Genomic DNA, 19,578 nt, shown 5'->3' on the forward strand with positions numbered 1-19,578 from the left:
ACAGTACTCGGAACTGCTGAGGCAAGCTGCACAGAGTTGTGTTCACTTCGCCAGCTCTAGATTTATTCCTGAGATACAAAATTCAATTTTGTCAGTAATAGTTTCTTCTTCCAGTTGCAGTAGCTTGAGGATGTGCTGGTTTAAGATGTTGCTAGCAGGACTGCAGCCTTTGGAGGGAGGGGAGAAAACCTGGCTGCTCTGCAGGAGGCAGAGCCCTGTGATGTGAGTAGTTGCCTGGAGACTCATCCTGCATCCCCACCATTGACCTAAGAAGTCTTTGTTGTAGACATTCAGTGCTGTCTTATTGCAGGATTAAGATTCTGTGTTGCAATGTTCAGAGCTCATTAATGAGAGGGGAATATATCCCAAAACCAGCGTTCATCTCAGCTGCCTTTTGGTGCTGGTTGTCTGGACTCCCCTTGGGCAGCCAGCAAGGGGTGTGGACACTTCAGGCACCATGAAGCAGGCATCTAAACAGGCCTGATAAATTGTCCTTTTAATCTTCCCTGGTTTAAATTGCTCCCTTGGAACAACATGCTCCGACAGTTCATATCACCGTTTGTGGTTTGGGGAGTGTCGATAACTGGTGCAGACAGATGTCTGCCTAGGAGCCAGCGGTGCTCAGGTCCCTGCCCCAGAGCTGGGAACTGCCTGGAGCCTCCCTGGTGTTCACCAGCATCTCCCTGTGGGGTTTTTTTGTGCGCCCGAGCCTGCTCCAGGTATAGAGGAACAGCCTGCAGTCGTCGTTTGCAAAACACTTAACAGAGAGCAGTGCTAAGCACTGGTGTGTGATACATCCAGCTGATGATAAATGATCAGGGAGGGATGACCTGGGATGCTGCAGAGATCTCTTGATCTGAAATGTGATTATTTTTCTTTTTGCAAACGACATTACTGTCCAACTTCAACAGGAGCAGTTAAGTTTACGAAGGTATTAACCTCACCAGTCCAGGAGGAAAGGGTGAGAAAGGCCAGAGTTAGCAGCAGTACCACAAGCTTACCTTGACTGTGATTCTGATTCTTTGAAGCCTTTTTGAAGTTAATCAGGAGAAGATTACTAGTTTTTGTGCAAAAAATGGTTTATGATACTTCTGCTTTTCTTTTGGCAGAAGTGCAATTAATGTTTTTTCTAAATTAGAAAATATTTTGCATTTAGATGGCATTTTGAGAGAGAAATGAATTCAGTGACACGAATCATTGGTATATAAACGGCTTTTGTGGAGAAGGCTGCTGTGGGAAGCCTGGATTTTAAGGCTGTAATTGGAATTTGAACTTTGGGCCAGATCCTTAGCTGGGAAAATCAACATGGTTGCAATTGGGCCTGGTCAATTAGTCTCACTGTAATCAAACAGCCAGTAAAAACACGTGTAGAGCTGGTCCTTCCGTCCCTGCGGTTAAAATGAACCTCGCTGTCCGTGAGGGGAACACTTCAGCCACCTGTCCTGGCTTTGTGTAGTGGCTGGAAAATCCAGTTATGTCCGACTTGGATTTTGAGCTCTAGACAGAAATTTGCTTAATCTTAGTTTTTAGATGAGAACTTAGTAATTAAAAAAAAAAGCAATGATTAAAAAAAAATAATAATAAAATGAAACATAGAGTGCAGCCTGGCCAGCAGATACGGGCTGCTGACCTAAGGTGTCAGATTTTTGTCCCATCTCTATTGTTTTCTCATTTAGTCCAGTTCCAGTTTTCTAATACCCTCTCACCTCCCCAATCTTTGCAAAGAACTGGGCTTGAAAAAAATGTGAGGCATAAAACCGTCAAATCCCAGCTGCTTCAGGTGGTCAGGGCAGCCAGCTCACAGCTGGATCTTCGGTCGCAAGGAGGAGCTGGCTCCCCCTGCCCTGAACAGCAGAGCCGTGCTGGCTGGAGAGTCCCACAGTCTTCAAAACATAGAGAGGATTTGTCCACATTCTGTGCCAAGTAAGGCCTTTATCTTGCAGAGCATCCATCTATGTCATTCACAGTGTCAGTGTTTAGCACCGAGATCCCTTTCCTGGCCGTGGGAATGGTGTGATCTACACCTGACAGATGCTGTAATGAACTCCTGTCTGATCAAACAAAGTTTCTTCAATCATTTCAATCACGTTATCTTTGAGATGGGAGGTCTCTACAGAAGGAAACTTGTCTGTGTTGCTTACTGGATCTTGCTGCAAAAAGAAAAAAACCAAACATTTTAATTTCTGAAGCAAGCGCATGCGTTGTGTTTGTGGGTGGTCATTGCCTCTCCCCGACAAGCTGTACGTACCGCGGGGGGCTTTGGGGCAAAGTCTTTCTCGCAGACATGTGCTACGATGCCAGCAGCCAGAGCATCACCAAGGACATTGGTCATAGTTCGAAATCGATCCCTAGATGAGAGAGAGCCGTGAGGATGCGATTGGTGGCCACAGTCAACATGCCTGGTGTCTTCTGGGCCTCTGAAACACGTCAGCCTCCGTCCCTGATGTCTCTACCACTGGTTTTGCTAATGGCAAGTTGAGACAAGTGCAATATTGCTCTTGCAAATACAGAGAGAAAATGGTACCTGTGGTGTCTGTGTGAGCCCAGTACCACGATGGTGATGGAGCTTCTTTTGTCTCATCATGTTTGTTGTTTTAGTGCATAGACCTGCCTCTGCGACTTTCCAAACTGATGCATCGGTTTTGCTCAGTGTTGGGCTGAGCTGCCTCAGTGAGTCGTAGGACTCCTTGAGATGCCTCTCGGGGAGCAAAGCTCGTCTAGCCAGCCACAGCACCTTTCTGGTTTATCCAAGCACCTCTCACATCAGTAGAAAACGTAAGCACGTTGTGGCAGGTGATGTTGCTGGGTACCCTGTGATGCTCAGAGACTGAACTTATGTTGTGTTCTGATTTTACAAGTTTCACCTGAAATGTCAAACTTCCTTTTATGTGAAAGAAAGAGAGAAGCAGCCAGGATACTTGATGCTGTTTCCTCTCTGTCCGGGGTGGCTGTGAAGCACAAATCAGCAACCCATGTGTCAGTTATGTAGAAATCAGCATCTACTCTCTATGATTTTTCACCTAGCTAATTTGCTTCATTTTTATCTTTAAAATGGCACATTTCACACACTGTGAATGTTTGACTTCTGTTCTGTTTGTCTGCGACAAATGTCATCAAGCATCAGTTTTTGTCTCAAGATCAATCTGGTCTTCACCCATCAAGATGAAGACAGTCTCGTTGGAAGATAGACTTCCTCGGTGTTGGATGCAGTCCTTTGAAAATGTCATCCTTGCTTTTAAAAACTCCAGTGATGTTTCAGTGCTGGTGACATATGGGTTTGAGAGAGAGAAGCTGCTTATTAAATGCAAGAGGGGTTTTTGGTGCATCTGTTCAAGATGTGACTGTCTAATTTTCTGCTATGATTTGGTGTGCAACCAACTCGTACTGTACCTTGTTACTGTCTTGCTGTGACATCTATTTCTCTCTCTTTTCTACTTTTTAATTGTGAAAATGCCTCTGTTTCAGACATAGAAACAGCAAACTGAATGAGCTCATATTGTAAGTAATTACCAGTTTATGGTTTATTATTGGTTTTCTCTTACTGATTTTTCTTTTTTTCCTGGAGATTATGCTTTTTTCCTAAACAATTGCATGTTTCCACCCCTTTTGTCACTCTTTTGTTATTGTTAGCATCTTTCTGGCTAATTTTAATTTCTCCTTGTATGAAGCCAGATGCCTTTCACCCTGCCTTACCAACCTTGTTCCTCTTCCAGGGAGAATATTCCATCAAAACAAATACTGTACCATCCACCACTTCGCTTTGACTCTTGTGCTGTCCATCCTCCTTTGTTCACAGAGCAGACAGCTGGGAGAAGAGTAGGACTTGAGGTATTTCTAGGGAGTACGCTAAGTAGCAGCTTCATGAGGACAAGCCTATGCCCCTGCTTTCCTTTTCTACCTCTCACTGTGGAGGAAACTAACATCCGTTTGATCTCTTGAAAGTATAAATGTTTCAGAAAGATAGATTTTGTGACTTATTTGAGACCTCCAAGAAAGATGCGATAGGAATTTAGATAAAAGACCAAGACAGGCTGGTCTTGAGAGAGTGGCTGAATATCATCACCACTTCTTCCACAAACAGTCCTTAATGAGGCACTAGCAGTGATGGGCACCTCGGAACAGAAACACCTCAAGTCAAACACTCCTTTAGGAGAGTGCCTGCCTATAGTTATCACGGGCTACTTCAAGAAAATAGTCAGAAAGTGAGGTATCTAATGCTTGGCCCCTGGTCTTGTACTGTGACCCCTTAATCTGTATTTGCCTCAGTGGAAGCTGTTTCAAATACATCACCAGGAATTGGCACTTACACCTGCCTGTAACATTGCGTCTGGAAAATACTCACAGAGCCCAGTCGACTGCGATGATGAGTGTGATCTCGTCGGTCGGCAGCCCGACAGAAGTGAGCACGATGACCATGGTAACGAGCCCAGACTGGGGGATCCCAGCTGCCCCTATGCTTGCTGCTGTTGCTGTTATGCTGCAAAGACAAGGTGGCTGCGCATTTATTCTGTTGTTTGGTTTTTTGTTTTGTTTTTTAAAAACCATGTCTGCGTGGCAGAGTAAGTTATTGCTGTAAGGAAGGATTGGGTTGGATCTGGCTTCCTCCACCTTTCTCCTCCCTGGTGCTCTCCTAACCCTGCTGTGCACATCATGGCTGAGCTCTTGGCTTTGTGCTCACACAACGCCCCTCTGCGTTCCTGGGTAGGTAGCTCCTGCGTATTGCTAAATATTTGCAACTGCTCTTACTTACTTTTATCTAGATAGGTGCTTTATTTCCCTGCTTATAAGATGAGGATATTCCGTTCCTGAAGTGGAGTAAATTATACCTGCACAAACCCTTCTATGCTAAGATAATTCATCTGTGCTGCGGGTGTTGAGCTGCTCTAGCCACGCTGTCAGTGCTGTCTGACTTTTACCTACAGGCCAAGTCTTTGATTCTGCAGCAAATTCTGTGGGTGCAGAGCCTGAGCCTTCCCTGGCGCCCAGGGCAGGGGGCTGGCACATGCTGCACCTCTCCCTCTTCCTCAGATTTCCAGCAAAGTTCACTCTGTGCAGTAGCAAGATCTCTGCCAAATGGGGGAAGCGTGAGAGATTGTTATAATGTCTATAAATATGAATAGAAAGAAATGATAAAGCTGCTGCAAAGAAATATTTACCTTATCGTTATAATTTGTCCCAAATCCAAGTCATATTCATTGACCTGGGCAATAAAAATAGCAGCGACTGCTTCGTACAGGGCCGTGCCATCCATGTTGATGGTGGCACCAACAGGGAGGACGAATCGTGCCACGCGTCTGTCTATTCCGTTGTTTTCCAGGAGACACTTCAGAGTGATGGGCAAGGTTGCTGAGCTGCAGAACAAAAACCAATCAGTAATTTGCTCTGTTGTTTGCATTGAACTTTAGAACTAGGAATCAGCGTAATGGTATACAAGTCCTCCTTGAGGGTAAATGCAGCAGCAGTATCGTACAAATTGCTGTAGCAATGGAGGTTTATTCAACTTAAACTACCTGGGGAATATACATAATTAGTCAAGTAGTCAGCTGCTGGCTGCAAGATACACTGCTCTCTACGAACAGCTCAGTGTGATGGTTACAGCTTTGTTGTACCTCCCTGGTCCTCGCGTTAATCCTGCACCACCCCAAACATTGACTGGCACAGAGCAGCATCTGCCAGCTGGGGCTGGGCCGGGGTCCAGCAGACCCCGTCGTTCCTCGTTCGTCTCCTCTGTGCCACGCGCACGAGGAGCAGCTCCCTCGGTGCTTGCACCTGCTGACCTTTCTCTCTTGTTTCTGTCTAGCATGAAGACATGAGCTGTCACACAGGAGTCGGGATAAGGACGTGGAGGAAGAAGACTGAGTGGAAGAAGGAGACGAGCATGGAAAAGAAGTTGGTGGGACTGTGATAGGCTCGTGGAGGCAGGGACTGCTTTCCTGAAAGGAGCTGGCTGCAGCGCACAGCGTGATGGCCCCCAGCCCCTGCCTGGGACAAGGAGCAGGGTGCTCCCACCATCCTCTACGTAACAGCCGTCCAGCTCGCTGGGCTGGCGTAGAGCAGAGAGGAGGGGGAAAGCCTGATGGAGACAGAGCTGGAGACCCAAGTTCAGGAGGAGATTGGGTAGTTAGGAGTAGCCGGAGAGACCTGCAGCAGTGGCTGCTGGTTTTATTGGGATTACGTGAAGAAGCAACGTTAGGGAAGCCAGGAAAACCCTTTGCCTAGTCAAATGTTTTCTAAGAAAATGTTTTAATTTGTGTGTCTTCCAGAAAGGATGGTAGTTTTTAATATAAAGTTTCTTCATTGTTATAAAGAATGCTTTTCAATGAAAATAAAATAGATTCAAATAATCTAAAATTATAAAGTCTTATCAAAGTAGACAACACTTTCCTTTGGAAGAGCCTCAGATACACCGGCGTTGATTTAAGGTTTTCAGTAAAGCGTTCAGAAGAGCTTTTGATGTTTTCAATTAAAACCCAGGATCATAACTCCACGCTGTTTTATAAAGCACCTACAACAGCCCTATCTTGAATTCTTTGAAAGAAAACTGACTGCAGCAATTTAAAGCAGCAGACATAGAGACAAACATTGCTGCTTTGCTCTGGGAAAACCCCAGGAGCAGGCGAGTGGAAGAGCACTGCGAGCTGGCCGGGTCTGAGGATGCCCTGAGACTCTTCCTGCTGAGTATTGGACATGAATTGGACGTTGAATGACTCGAGCGTGTCCAGAGAAGGGCAACGGAGCTGGTGCAGGGTCTGGAGCACAGGTCTGATGGGGAGCGGCTGAGGGAACTGGGGGGTTTAGTCTGGAGAAGAGGAGGCTGAGGGGAGACCTCCTGGCCCTCTGCAACTCCCTGAAAGGAGGGTGCAGAGAGGGGGGATGAGTCTCTTGAGCCAAGGAACCAGCGCCAGGACAAGAGGGAATGGCCTCAAGCTGCGCCAGGGCAGGGTCAGACTGGCTCTTAGGAAGGATTTCTTTGCAGAAGGGGCTGTTGGGCGTTGGAATGGGCTGCCCAGGGCAGGGGGGGAGTCCCCATCCCTGGAGGGGTTGAAGAGTCGGGTCGACATAGCGCTGAGGGATCTGGTGGAGTTGGGATCTGTCAGTGCTGGGTTAACGGTTGGACTGGATGATCTTCAAGGTCCTTTCCAACCGAGATGATTCTGTGAGTACCAGGGCAGTGCCAAGCATCCTGCTTCCTACTAAAACTGGAAGCGATCTCCTTTCAAACAGTGCTGGAACATAATTTTTCTATGTCTGAATTATAACCGTTCTCCTGCAGCTTGCCTGGCTGTACCCACAGCCCCATCTCCCTCGACTGAACCAGGTGCCTTCTCAGTTGTATCAGCGTATTTCAGCCACGTTCTCATACCTGGAAGATGTAGCTAAGGCGATCAGCAAGGCTTGCAGTATCCCCTGAATGAAAGTAAAGGGGTTCTTCTTGGTGATGAGCACGAAAAGCAGAGGTAAGAGAACAAGTCCGTGGATGACTAGCCCTGACACCACTGTAATGGCATATAGTCCCAGCTTCTGTCCTATAATTGATGGATCTTCCATCTCCAGGATCTTTCCAGCAATGAGAAACACAATGCCAAAGGGGAAGTACCTGCACAGAATAAGTATAAAAAAATATTTATGAGGGTGCAGCAAACATTGAAGCACTACATGACAGTCGTTAGGGTGTTTGGTCACACAAAAATAAATCCAGGTGCTCACAATAGATACTTGTAGATGTGTGACTGGCATTATGCATCAGATAGCAAGTAAGAAAAGAACTGAATCAATCAAAACCAGATTTACCATACTGCCATCGAGACAATTTTCATAACTGCTTCGTTCAGACACTGGCAGACGTTAACCAGCGGTGTTCCTCGCTCCCCCATTTTCCCCAGGAGCAGTCCTGCAACAAGCACATTGGTTTGTGTTACTGGGTAGTACCATGGGAGCAGGGGGTGTCGTGCCCAGTGTCTGGAGGGTCTGGTGGTCACAGAATGGGTTTCACTGGGCAGACTCAGGTCAGACTTAATGCAGATTTCCACCTGCTCTTATGGGTCATGGTAATTCTCTGCTCCAAGCAAACACAAGCATCTGGGCTTTTCTCCAAAAACTCCCCCAGACCCAGGATTTGGACTATACCTTGCACAGATAACTGATAAACTCTTCATTGCTACTCAATAATGGAAGAGTCACTTCTTGAGGCGGATAAGCTGTCTCTTTGCTGTTTGGTAATACAAGAATAATGTAGCTCCAGAAATAAAAATTGATTTTTTTCAAAGGACAAAGCTCAGTCGGGTTATATATAGCTGAGGGATGTGATGATATGGTGCATCCCTGCCCTTGCTCTGGAGTCAGAAGAGCCACGCGCCATGTCTGCCACTCAGATGAACTTCTTCAGAAGTGCTCAGATTCACCCGATCCCCGTGGGTGGTGGCAGGTCTCGGTTCCCTCGTGGGACGGGCTGTGCTGGCTGCCGACCAGCTATTGCATGCAGATGGCTTTGTTGGTGACTCACAGACTGCACCGCGGTAGTGACAACACTCTGCAGTACAGTAATACGTCAGGAAGGGTTTGAGTTGCTTAGATACAGGCATTAAGCCTCCTGTCTTAATTCTGGTTTTTCTTTTGATGATGTTGTATTAACCTAATTCCAGTCTAATTTTCTGCTGAAGGAATACTAGAGCAGAAACACATGAATGGTTAGAGGGGTTTTGGTGCTTTCTGGTCTGCCAGCACAGAATCGGCCAGTGCTAAATCCTATTGCTTTCACTGGTGAGGGGGTTTCCCAGTACCCGTTGAGCAAAAGCAAAATGAGTCTTTGAGTATTTGCCCATCTAGCTTCCAGCCTGGTGCACGTACTTTCTGTGTGGTCCCGTTAGCTGAAATTACTTCTGAAGCACTGTGCAAGTGTCTGCTTTAGCTTGGAAAAGAAGAATACAGTCAGGATCTTGTCTCGTCCCTCTCACCGCTCTTCAGTCTTCAGGGCTGAGGACTCTCAGACCCTTGGCAGGGAGTTGGCTCTCTTGGCTTGCTCAGAAGAGAGATGAGATAGGGTCATCTTTGCCAGGACTTTCAGAAATGAGACAAGGTTTGACATATTTAAATCTCAGCTCTGTTGATATTCATCCAATATTTTGTGGCCATAACAGCTGGTTGAAAGAAATCCCATTTCTCTGCAGGTCCTTCAGACAGCTGATTTGGAGAAGATGGCCCTAGCAAATGGACAGCTTGCTTCAAGTGCCCTTTTCTGGATTTAAAAAGCAACAGAGATGACTAGAGATGCTCAGTGTCAGTGAAGAGATCGCCGGAGCTGAGGTAGCTGTGTGGGGTTACTGTCCACAGCAGAGGTGCCTTGGTCTCAGTCCCACAAACCGTCTGTTGGTACTGGACACAAATACCCTTTGCTGAGATCTCGGCCAGCTTCCACCTGGCTTCCCCTACCTTGCTGCAAGGAGGAGCTGATCCCCGTTTCCCATGGCACAGAGCTGTGTTGCCTTCCATGTCCCTCTCCTGTTTTCTGCCAGGCAAACCCCATTAATTCAACCTCTCCTCACAGGTGAAGCTTCCTGCGGATCCGTGAACGCCCTTTTCCAGGCTGCCTGTCCCCAGGGCAGGTGATGATCTGCTGGTCTGCGGCTTCGTGGAGCTCTCATCCAGCCCGTGCAAAACCCAGAGAGTGCACCTGGGTGGCCGGGGCTGGCTCAGGTGATCTGCTGTGTCCTAACCCAGCGCTGATCCTCACTCCCACGCTGGCGGGGTGCTGGGGTGGTAATCTCAGCAGAGAAAAGCAGCTTCTCCTGGCTGGGCTGGAGGAGGGCACATGTCCTGCGATCGGGAGCTTGGCACATTCCCTGAGCGTCTGGTCTGCAGATGCTGTTGGTCACTGGGACGGGAGACTGGCAGAGGCATCTCTTTTGTCCATGAGGATCTTTGAGTGGGTCGGTGTCTGCCCAGTCGTGCTGTGGCCATCTCCTCCAGGCACTCACTATATCGTAGCCTTTATAACTGGCCGCTCTCCCCTGGCTCTGAGGGCAGTCTGGCGTGCTCCACTGCTGCACTGCTTCCACCCTTCAAATCCTCTAATTGGCTCTTTGGTTCCTTATACACTAAGTTCAAGCTCCTTGCCCTCACCTCTTAATCTACACGTAATCCTGCCCCCATGCTCATCTCATCACCTCCTACTCTTTTCCCTCCTGATTCCTCCCTTCCTCTCTCAGCCATGCACCCAGTGTCCTTCTGTCTACGCTTTGAGTCAGATCCAAGTTCCTCCTTCCTTTGACTTTCTCCCCTTTCAGCCTTATTCCTCCCTATCCCTTGCATGTTCTCTCCATCCAACCTCGGTTCCTTTGTCCTTCCTGAGATTGCTGCCGAGCACCTTGTCCACATGAGGTCGCAAGCTGTTCAACACAGGAAGCTTTCTTACCTTCAGGAAGTCCTGGTACAGATTTCCATAAATTTGTGACAGGAACTAAATCTGACCACCTTTCACTTTTAATGCCTGCCCAGGGAGTTAGAACACTGCCAGGGTGAAGGGTTCAGACCATTTCACAGAATCATCTTGGTTGGAAAGGACCTTGAAGATCCTCCAGTCCAACCGTTAACCCAGCACTGACAGATCCCAACTCCACCAGATCCCTCAGCGCTGGGTCAACCCGACTCTTCAACCCCTCCAGGGATGGGGACTCCCCCCCTGCCCTGGGCAGCCCATTCCAACGCCCAACAGCCCCTTCTGCAAAGAAATCCTTCCTAAGAGCCAGTCTGACCCTGCCCTGGCGCAGCTTGAGGCCATTCCCTCTTGTCCTGGCGCTGGTTCCTTGGCTCAAGAGACTCATCCCCCTCTCTGCACCCTCCTTTCAGGGAGTTGGAGAGGGCCATGAGGTCTCCCCTCAGCCTCCTCTTCTCTAGACTAAACCCCCCCAGTTCCCTCAGCCGCTCCCCATCAGACCTGTGCTCCAGACCCTGCACCAGCTCCGTTGCCCTTCTCTGGACACGCTCGAGTCATTCAATGGCCTTTTTGGAGTGAGGGGCCCAAAACTGAACCCACTCATTGAGGGGCGGCCTCACCAGTGCCGAGCACAGGGGTCAGATCCCTTCCCTGTCCCTGCTGGCCACGCTATTTGTAGCAACCTGTCTCCCAGGTAGCCTCTGCAAAAGTTACAACTCACTTCAGTAGACTTCATAAAAAGGACCCTTCAGCTTACATGACAATTTGAAACCCCTCAGAACCCATGCTTGCCTCATATGGAAAACCTGGGAAGGAAACAGTCGTCTTGGTGCTTAACCCCTTTTTTGAGCTCAATTATGGATGGTGCTGATGAAGGTGTTGGTACAAGCTTTGTGCCTGGTTCCCCAGGGACTTGGGCAGCTAGAGCTAAAATAACCTCATCCCTCTGAGCATCCCTTCCTTCATTTACAGCACAGTGGCCGCAGCAGTTACCACCCTGGGTTGCAACAGCTGCTGAACAGCCTTGCGATGGGTCAGGGTACCGCACGGAGCCCCGCTCTACTGAGCAGGTACCTATTGTTGCTGAGAAGATGACAATTCCCAAGACGTTCATCTCATTACTGGTCCCGGGCATGGTCCTGTAGGTCATCTCGGGCGCCGGCGTCAGCTCGAGGAACACAGGCCGATGAATTTCAGGGTTTTCATCATCGGGTGCAAAGTAAATAAAACTCAGAGATTTTCCTGGGATCTTTGGAAAGCTGGGAGACTTCACCACCGGAACAAGAACAGTTCGATACTGGAACAGAAGCAAAGCAGTGAGGTTAATGTCCTGCTGGCAACGAACTCCATCCTGCTCTGAACACAGAGGCAAGGTCCTCATTGGGCCAGGTGGTCCTGGAGGTTCAGAGTTTGTTTTTCAGGCAGTAAAAGGCTGGTGAAAAGAAGAGATGCGAGAAATGGGCAAGGGGAAGTGTGGTCGTTCCCTGCAGCCCGCAGCACAGCCAGCCTCAAGCCAGGCTGCACTCCTCTGGGCAGACACGTGGCATTTGCGGGTCAGGTCCCTGCAGGATCCCAGTGCAGCGCTGGGTAGCGTTGTGGTCCCCATGAAGAGGCCCCTTCACCCCGCATCCCTCCTGGGGGCTTTGCAGATGTTTTCCCAATACCATGAGTTTGCTCATTTTCCCTTCTCCTCTTCACCCTATCTGGCCCCTCCTCAGTCTTGCCCCTTCACCCACCCCACCTGTTCCTTCACGCATTCCCTCCCCAAGCCTGCTGCCTGCCCACCCCTCTTCCCCCCATGAAGAGATGTTGTGCTGCTTTTGTACAGGAGTCCTCCCAGGCAGAGGCCAGGCGGGGGCGTCCCTGTGAGTCTCTGCCCCCACCAGCACCCTCCCACGTTTGGGTGCCTGCCCTGGGGTGAGCAGAAGGCGGCCGGGGAGCACCATCCCCACCACCTGCAGCGGTGGAGCCGGGTGAACTCACCTGCTGGAACGAAGCTTCGATCAGGTTAGAAGGGAACATGTTTCTGTAAGAGAGCAATTGTGCAGGGGTTAAAGTGTGTCACGAGAACACAGGGAACAACCTGGGAAGCACCTCTGGTGGGCGTGAGGCCAAGAGAAGTACCCATATAGCCAACACCAGCTCGACGTCCTCTGTGCAAGCTGAGGGCAAAGACAGGCTGGAAGGTGAACAAAGAGCTGGACTCTGAACCACCCATAAACTGGACTCACAGAAGGCCAGAGGTGGGATGTAAACCTGCCATTTCCAGTCCCCTGCTCAGAGCAGGACCACCTGCAAAGCTGGAGCAGGATGCTCGGAGCATTGTCCAGTCGATGGAACACCTCCAGAATGGAGATTCTCCCTGGGTCAGTGCTGCACCCCCTCCCCAGTTCACCCTTGTCCAGGGCTTTAATCCAGCCCTGGGCCACCTCCTGCTCTTTTTTACCTTGCAAAGCCCAAGGAGCTGCAGGGCTTGTCACAGCTGGGGCTGCAGAGGGAAAACTGCTGAGCTCTGCAGGGAATTTCACAGAATGATGTGGGTTGGAAAAGCCCTTGACGATCATCCAGTCCAACCATGAACCTCACACTGACTGTTCTCAACTCCACCAGATCCCTCAGCGCTATGTCAACCAAAAAAATCTGCCTGTTCTCTGCTGCTGCACCGCTCTTCGCTGGTGGCTCTGGGAGGAGAGCAACGGGGGTGACAGAGTGGCCAGAGAGCCACACGTGGGGAGAAACGAACCCCCTGTTGCTGGGCTTGAACGTGCTGGTGCCTAGTCAGCGTGGCCAACGGTTCTCCTGGTTTCCCTTGAGATCTCAATACCTCCTGAGAAGGAGGTGGGAAGGTCTTGTCTGTGAAATGCCACCATGAACTTGGCTCCTCCTGAAATCCTGTGACGTACCTGATTAAATCCAGTAACGCATCAGCGGAGCTGAGCATCACTTTACCCACAGAGTAGTCGTCCTTCTGGGCAGCTGCGCCGGGGTGGATGCTGACCACGAGGATGATCCCAACAGTCACGGCCATGAATGTTGTCCAAAGGTAGTAGGTGATGGTGATCACACCCATCTTCCCACAGGCCTTGGAGTCCATGGTGGCCAGCCCGGACATGAGGCTGCAGCAGAAAAGATTGTGGTCAGCGTCTGTGCCCAAAACTGCACAAGGTGCGTCTGATGGGCAAAATCTCCAAGGTGGGAGAAGTTTCCATAGATATTTTTTTAACTGATGCTTAAGGGCATCATTGAGCTCTCGCACATCTGTGTGCCTGTGCCCACAGGATCTCACACCCAGGATAGACTTGTGGCAACCCAGGCTGAGCTGTGAAGGGCAGGAGACCCCTCTCTGAGTACCTTTTCATGGTCAGACCATGTTTTCTGTTTTCTCCAAGGAATAAGAAGTAAATAGTGTAGTTTGGTGGTGAATAACTAACACTGCTTTTTTTTTTTTGTGATGTTCTCTTAAATCTCCAATGCCCTGTGCTGACGCTGCGTGTCACTGTGAACAGTAAAGAAAGGTATTAGCAAGATTTATAAAATCCTGGTGGGGACGGATCCCACTCCCCCAGGGAGAGAGATGCTGCTTCAGACTTCGTGTACATTTGAGCTTTCTTAAGAAGTAGCCCATAAGCTACTTTTAAACAAAACTGGACTAAAAATAGAGAGGCTATTACAGGCTGCACGAGGAGGAAGAGCTGGCCAGCAGTGGTGCCAGCACTGGGGGCAAAGGGGAGCATTTGGGGGCTGCAGCGTGCCCTGTGTGCACACAGACCCACACCGAGCTCCTGGCCACTGACCTCCACAGCTCCAGCTCCCCCAGGGCCCTGCAGAGCCCTGGCCATGCCTGCCCACGGTGTTTGGCAGTGGCCTGAAAACCCTTACGTGGGATGTGGTGGAGGCAGCGGCTGCAAGGGTTAATGCCATCCTTGGGGGTACACAAGGGTTGGGCGGCTGAGGCGATGGCCAGCTCGCAGATCCCCTCCAGCAGCCACGTGTCCGGGAGGAGAGAGACCCTGGGAAGCTCAAGAGGGGCCACAAAAGCAATGCAAAGGTGGGCGATGCTTTCCAACATGAGGCTTGGGGAGCTCCAGAGCTGAGCCCCATCCTGGACAAATCCATCCCCAGAGTGCACCTGGTCCCCTCTGGGTGCATAGAGGGAAGATGCCACTTCACCACCATTCAGTAATTAAATCAGAAAAAAGCCTGGTTCAATTCAACGTGCAAGAAAAATCCTGGGAGCCCTGTGCGGACCCCGGGCCCGCAGGCAGGAGAGCGGTTGGCTGGGACAAAATCAACTCAATCTGTGAGGAGAGCTGAGAGCACCCTGAGAGCGAAGGGAAACCCAGGCAGCGCATCTGGGAAGGGGGTGGGAAGTACTGGAGGGGAAAAGAAAGAGTTCTACAAGGGCTGATGCTGAAAAGGCCAAGTGTGGCCAGATGTGCTGGGCTTGTGTGTGTGTGTTGGGGTTTTGGTAGCAGTGGACGGGGCTGTGGCAGTGGCCCCCCGTGAGAAGCTTCTTGAAGCTCCCCCCGGCTCCAAGTCAGACCCACCTCTGGCCAAGGCTGAGCCAAGTAGTGACAGTGGCTGCACCTCTGTGATAACGTATTTACGAAGGGAAATCTGGGAGGAGGAGTGGGAGTTACGAGGAGGAGTTGTGAGGGAGACACCTCTGCAGCCACCGAGGTCAGTGGAAGGAAGGAGGAGGTGGCGGGGGGGAGGTGGGCTGGAGCAGAGACCCCCCTCAGCCCGTGGGGAGAGGACAGGCTGTCCCTGCGCCCATGGAGGGCACCGGGGGAGCAGATGCCGACCTGCAGCCCGGGGAGGACCCCACGGCGGAGCAGGGGCTGTGCCTGGAGGAGGCCGGGACGCTGAGAGCAGCCCCCGCTGTTGTAGTTCAGCACGGGCAGGACTGCGACACATGGGAGGGACCCACGCTGGAGCAGTTTGGGAAGAGCTGCACCCCATGGGAAGGTCTCATGTCAGAGAAAGTTCCTGGAGGACTGTTTCCCGTGAGAGGGGCCCCACGCTGGCACAGGGGAAGAGTGCGAGGAGTCCTGCCCCTGAGGAGGAAGGAGCAGCAGAAACAAGGGGTGATGAACTGACCACAACCCCCATCCCCATCCCCCTGCGCTGCTGCAGGGGAGGAGGGAGAGAAATCGGGAGCAAAGCTGAGCCCGGGAAGAAGGGAGGGGTGGGAGAAGGTGTGGTTATACTTCCCACTGTCCTACCTGTCTGTTAAATGTTGTTGTTGTTCGTGTCTGAATTAAACTGATGTTCTTTTTCTTCCCCTAACAAGTCTGTCTTTTGCCCATGACCATAACGGGTGAGTCATCCCTCTCTGTCCTTATCTCGATTCCTGAGCCTTTTGCTTTATTTTCTCCTTCCTGAGGGAGAAGGGGTGAGTGAGCGACTGCGTGGTGCTCAGTTGCCCTCTGGGCTCAAACCATGACACAAGGAGAGAGTCCACAGTGCTCCCAAAAATAAACCAAAGGCGCATGGGACAGCAAGCAAACTCTGAAAAACAATAGAGAAGGGACACATCCAAACGTTGTTTGGATATTTCTAATGAGCATGTGCCAGCAAGTGTTAAAAATATGGAAATCCCTGTAAGCTTTTCAAGACCTCGCTTAGACTTGAGTGTGACTCCATCAGTTCTGTTACTTATTTCTAGATCTGGATGGGCTGATAGAAGTGGGATTTGCAAACATAGATGCAACATTGAGGGAGGCTTGTGGTTTCTACCTGAGCTTTCTCAAAACCCTCTAAATAAGGAATTCTGCTTTGGGTTTAAACAGCTGCCCATTATCAACCGCCCATGGATGGTGCCGGCATCGCCAGCTGGCTGGGCCCAAACAGAAGGGAAACAGCCCAGCCAGTGCAGGTGTCTGACCTGGGTGCAGGTGTCTACCAAATCCAGGTGAGGATCTGTCCCAGACCACTGCTGGGAAATCACGGGGTTTGATGGACACCAAGCCAGGGGATGCTGCTTGGTTGGTGGCTGCCTGGGGCCAGGGTGATTCTCACCTGAAGCAGTTTTGGGGTGATCTCCTCAATGGGGGATCATGGGCTGATCTCTTCAACGTGATGGAGAGATGGTAGTTTAGAAGCACAAGATGATGTCTTACCTGGAGGTGATCAAGGGCAGGATCAGCATCTTCAACATCCTCATGAGGAGCTCTCCAGGGAAGGAAAAGTACTGCTTCTCCTGCACAGAGCAGAGTCGTCGTGTCAGGTGAGAGCTGAGAAGTGGATGCTGATCATGGGTTAAGAGTTCAAACCTGATAAATCTGCCTTTTTCCAGCAGACCCAGCTCTGAGCTTGGTTCCCAGCGGGCAGCCATTCCTTATGGCACTGAGACACTGTTCCTCTGGCTGTCCCTTACCGGGGGGTGAGGGATGGGAAATACTGGTCATATGGGAAACCCAGCTGTGAACCAGAGAGAGACATGTGGCTCTGGTCCCCTCCCAAAAATGTCCTTGGGTCCATCACCCCTCGGGAATGGTCCCCATGGCCCCACTGCTGGCTCCTCCCAGATGTCATTGCACTTGTTACTGGGGAGCAGAGGCTCAACTGCTGGTGAAAAGTGCTCGGAAGCTCTTGGGTGCAGCCTGGTGCTGGCAGCAAAAGGTGGAAATACCAGTGGCTGCAAATGGCAAAGCCAAGCTCAGGGAGAGCCCAAGTATCTGAACCATCTGTGGTGCAGCCTCATGGTGCATCAAGGGAGGTTTCCACCCTGTGGCATCTGTCTACCCCCTACACTCCTCACACAGGCATGGGGAAGGGCTGCCTGGAGAGAGCCCCCAAAAGCCTGGATCCCACAGCCATGACCAGGGAAAGAGTGAGGGGTCTGTGAGACCAGCAGCCACTCGGCCAGCATCCTTCCAGCCACCATGCAGCCATCATCCCTCCCTCCACACTCCATCCATCCATCCATCCATCCATCCATCCATCCATCCATCCTCCTTCAATCCATCTCTCCATCCACCACCCTTCTGGCTGCTGAGTTCCTTCCATCTCTCCCTCCATCCCTCCCTCCCTCCCTCCCTCCCTCCCTCCCTCCCTCCATCCATCCCTCCCTCCATCCCTCCATCCATCCCTCCATCCATCCCTCCCTCCATCCATCCATCCCTCCATCCCTCCCTCCATCCATCCATCCATCCATCCATCCATCCATCCATCCATCCATCCCTCCATCCATCCACCTTCCCTCCCTCCCTGCCCACTGTTGAAGTGTCAAGGATGAACCTGAGATAGCCCCAAGCCAAAGCAGGTGCTTTTGGTTACTCCAAAGTAGCCAACACCACCGGACTTTGAGGGATGCCAAGGCAAACTATGAAATGCTCCACACTGCTGTCCCTGTGCCTACCCACCCGCGTGGCCTAAATGTGGCTGATTTCCCAGGGAGCTCTGCTGTGATGGGTCCAGCCGGGTGCAAGGAGCAATAGCAGATTTGACCAGCATCTCTTTTCTCAGGGAGTTTCTCAGCTTTGTGACACTTTTGCATCACGGGAAGGAAAGCAGGGACTGGCTGCTTTCCCAGCCCCTCATCCACAGCACAGATTTTGGGACAAAAGTCTCTAATGGGGAGAAGTGGCTGCTGGGGACCACGTGCAGGGCTGTGGTAACAGGGCAGGGCAGGGCTGGCGCAGAGGATGGATGAACTTGGCGCATGTCAGGACCAGGGGCAAGAGTCCCCTGGCTCTGCCAGCCTCAAGCCTGGTGTGGGCGGCTGCTGGGCTCTCGCAGGCGCATGAACCGGGCGCAGGGAGATTACACCCGGCTTCAATTAAGTAACAAGATCATCCCCGCTGCGGGTGGTGATGCTGAAGGGCGTAACTGAAGTGACAAGACTTTGCTAAATCCTAGCGGGTGACACGGGAATGTTCCAGCACCAGCTGAGCTCTCCCTGAAGCAGCATCCCCCCTTCAGCCCAGCTGAAGATCAGGGCTGAGCCACAGCCAAGACACCCGATGTCATTAAAGCCACGTGGATTTTAGCACGGTGACATTTAACAGCACAAGCACGGAGAGAACACACCTTTTAGGTGCATATTCTCCAATGTGTTTGTCTCCAAAGGTCCTTGGGGGAAGGTGACCCCTAGAAACACCCCAGGCTCTCCACCAGCTCCATATTTATTTGCTGGGTCTTCTCCAGAGCATGGAAATGTGCTTTGGTTGACATCTGCACAGCCTTTGGGTGGAGTAATAGGAGGAGCTCATCCCTCAGCCCCCAACGCTGCCGTTTGTGTTGGGGGGAGCCTGTTACTCAGCATCCAGCAGCCGAGCATCCCTTTCCCCCTTTCCCACCCTCATCCCACCTGGAGTCTCCTGCAGCCCCACAGGGTCTGTCCTGGAGCCCCCCACTCCCAGTGGAGGGAAGCAGGATTTGTCCGGCAGCTTTAGCATTTGTTGGCAGCTTTTTGGTCAAAAAAAAAAAAAGTAATGGGGAGAAACCTGCCCTGAGAAGTGGTTTTCTTGGGCAGGAGCCTTTGCTTTTGGGGCTGTCTGGGGCCCTTGCTGGTGATGTCTTGCTGTCCCCCTGGGCTGGTTGCCCCGACTGCCCCTCTCCATCCCCCTCACTCCCATCCCTGTCCCCGCCAGGCTTACCAGCTCCGTCAGATCCAGCGCCCGCAGCAGGAACCCCAGGAGGCACCCGGTGGCAACCGACAGCATCGACAGGGTCAGGAGGCCATTCTTACACCAGAAAGCCCGTACCCACTTCCAGACGTGCAGGAAGGTGGCGGACAGGGAGCTCAGGGAAGCTCTCCCACCCCGCTCCCACGCGGCCATCCTCAGCCACTCAGGCGATGCCCCTCAGAGCAGCTCCCGGCCTCGCTCATCGCCCTGGGCACCGCCGCGCTGATGGGCCCCTGCCCGGTGCCGGGAGCCCAGCACGCTGGTGGCTAATCCCCAGCACCAAAAGCTTCGGGGCTATTTGGGAGCCTTTCCCATAATGGACAGTGACGTCTTCAACTGGTTAATCTGGGCTTGGCATCCTGCCGGTGCTGGTGCTGAACTCTCCCAGGTTAACCCTCCACCCCCCGGGATCGGGGCCGCGTGCTGCAGGCTGAGAGCAGGGATTCAGCCCCGGAACTCCCTTCCTGACACACAGTTCCTGATCCAAAAGGATCCAGGTCCTGCCACCGCAGG

The 19,578-nt window shown here is 51.4% G+C and overlaps 1 protein-coding gene and 2 long non-coding RNA genes across 3 annotated transcripts; 2 read left to right on the forward strand and 1 right to left on the reverse strand.

Annotated features, from left to right (window-relative positions):
- Nucleotides 1–2,018: 2,018 nt before the first annotated feature.
- Nucleotides 2,019–19,280, reverse strand: LOC141935286 (excitatory amino acid transporter 5-like). Its single transcript, XM_074851384.1, has 11 exons — nt 19,036–19,280; nt 16,555–16,634; nt 13,336–13,548; nt 12,416–12,458; nt 11,507–11,729; nt 7,792–7,891; nt 7,364–7,597; nt 5,157–5,351; nt 4,343–4,477; nt 2,249–2,348; nt 2,019–2,150 (listed from the first exon to the last, which is right to left on the reverse strand). The coding sequence occupies exons 1-11, from the start codon at nt 19,216–19,218 to the stop codon at nt 2,019–2,021; spliced, it is 1,638 nt and encodes a 545-aa protein (XP_074707485.1). The 5' UTR covers nt 19,219–19,280.
- Nucleotides 2,131–6,358, forward strand: LOC141935287 (uncharacterized). Its single transcript, XR_012626527.1, has 2 exons — nt 2,131–4,701; nt 5,801–6,358. It is a non-coding gene; the product is annotated as an uncharacterized LOC141935287 (long non-coding RNA).
- Nucleotides 7,326–10,415, forward strand: LOC141935288 (uncharacterized). The gene is made up of 3 exons (XR_012626528.1): nt 7,326–7,457; nt 9,168–9,303; nt 9,545–10,415. It is a non-coding gene; the product is annotated as an uncharacterized LOC141935288 (long non-coding RNA).
- Nucleotides 19,281–19,578: the final 298 nt, after the last annotated feature.

This window comes from Strix uralensis, chromosome 27, assembly GCF_047716275.1.
Source record: "Strix uralensis isolate ZFMK-TIS-50842 chromosome 27, bStrUra1, whole genome shotgun sequence".
NCBI lineage: Eukaryota > Metazoa > Chordata > Aves > Strigiformes > Strigidae > Strix > Strix uralensis.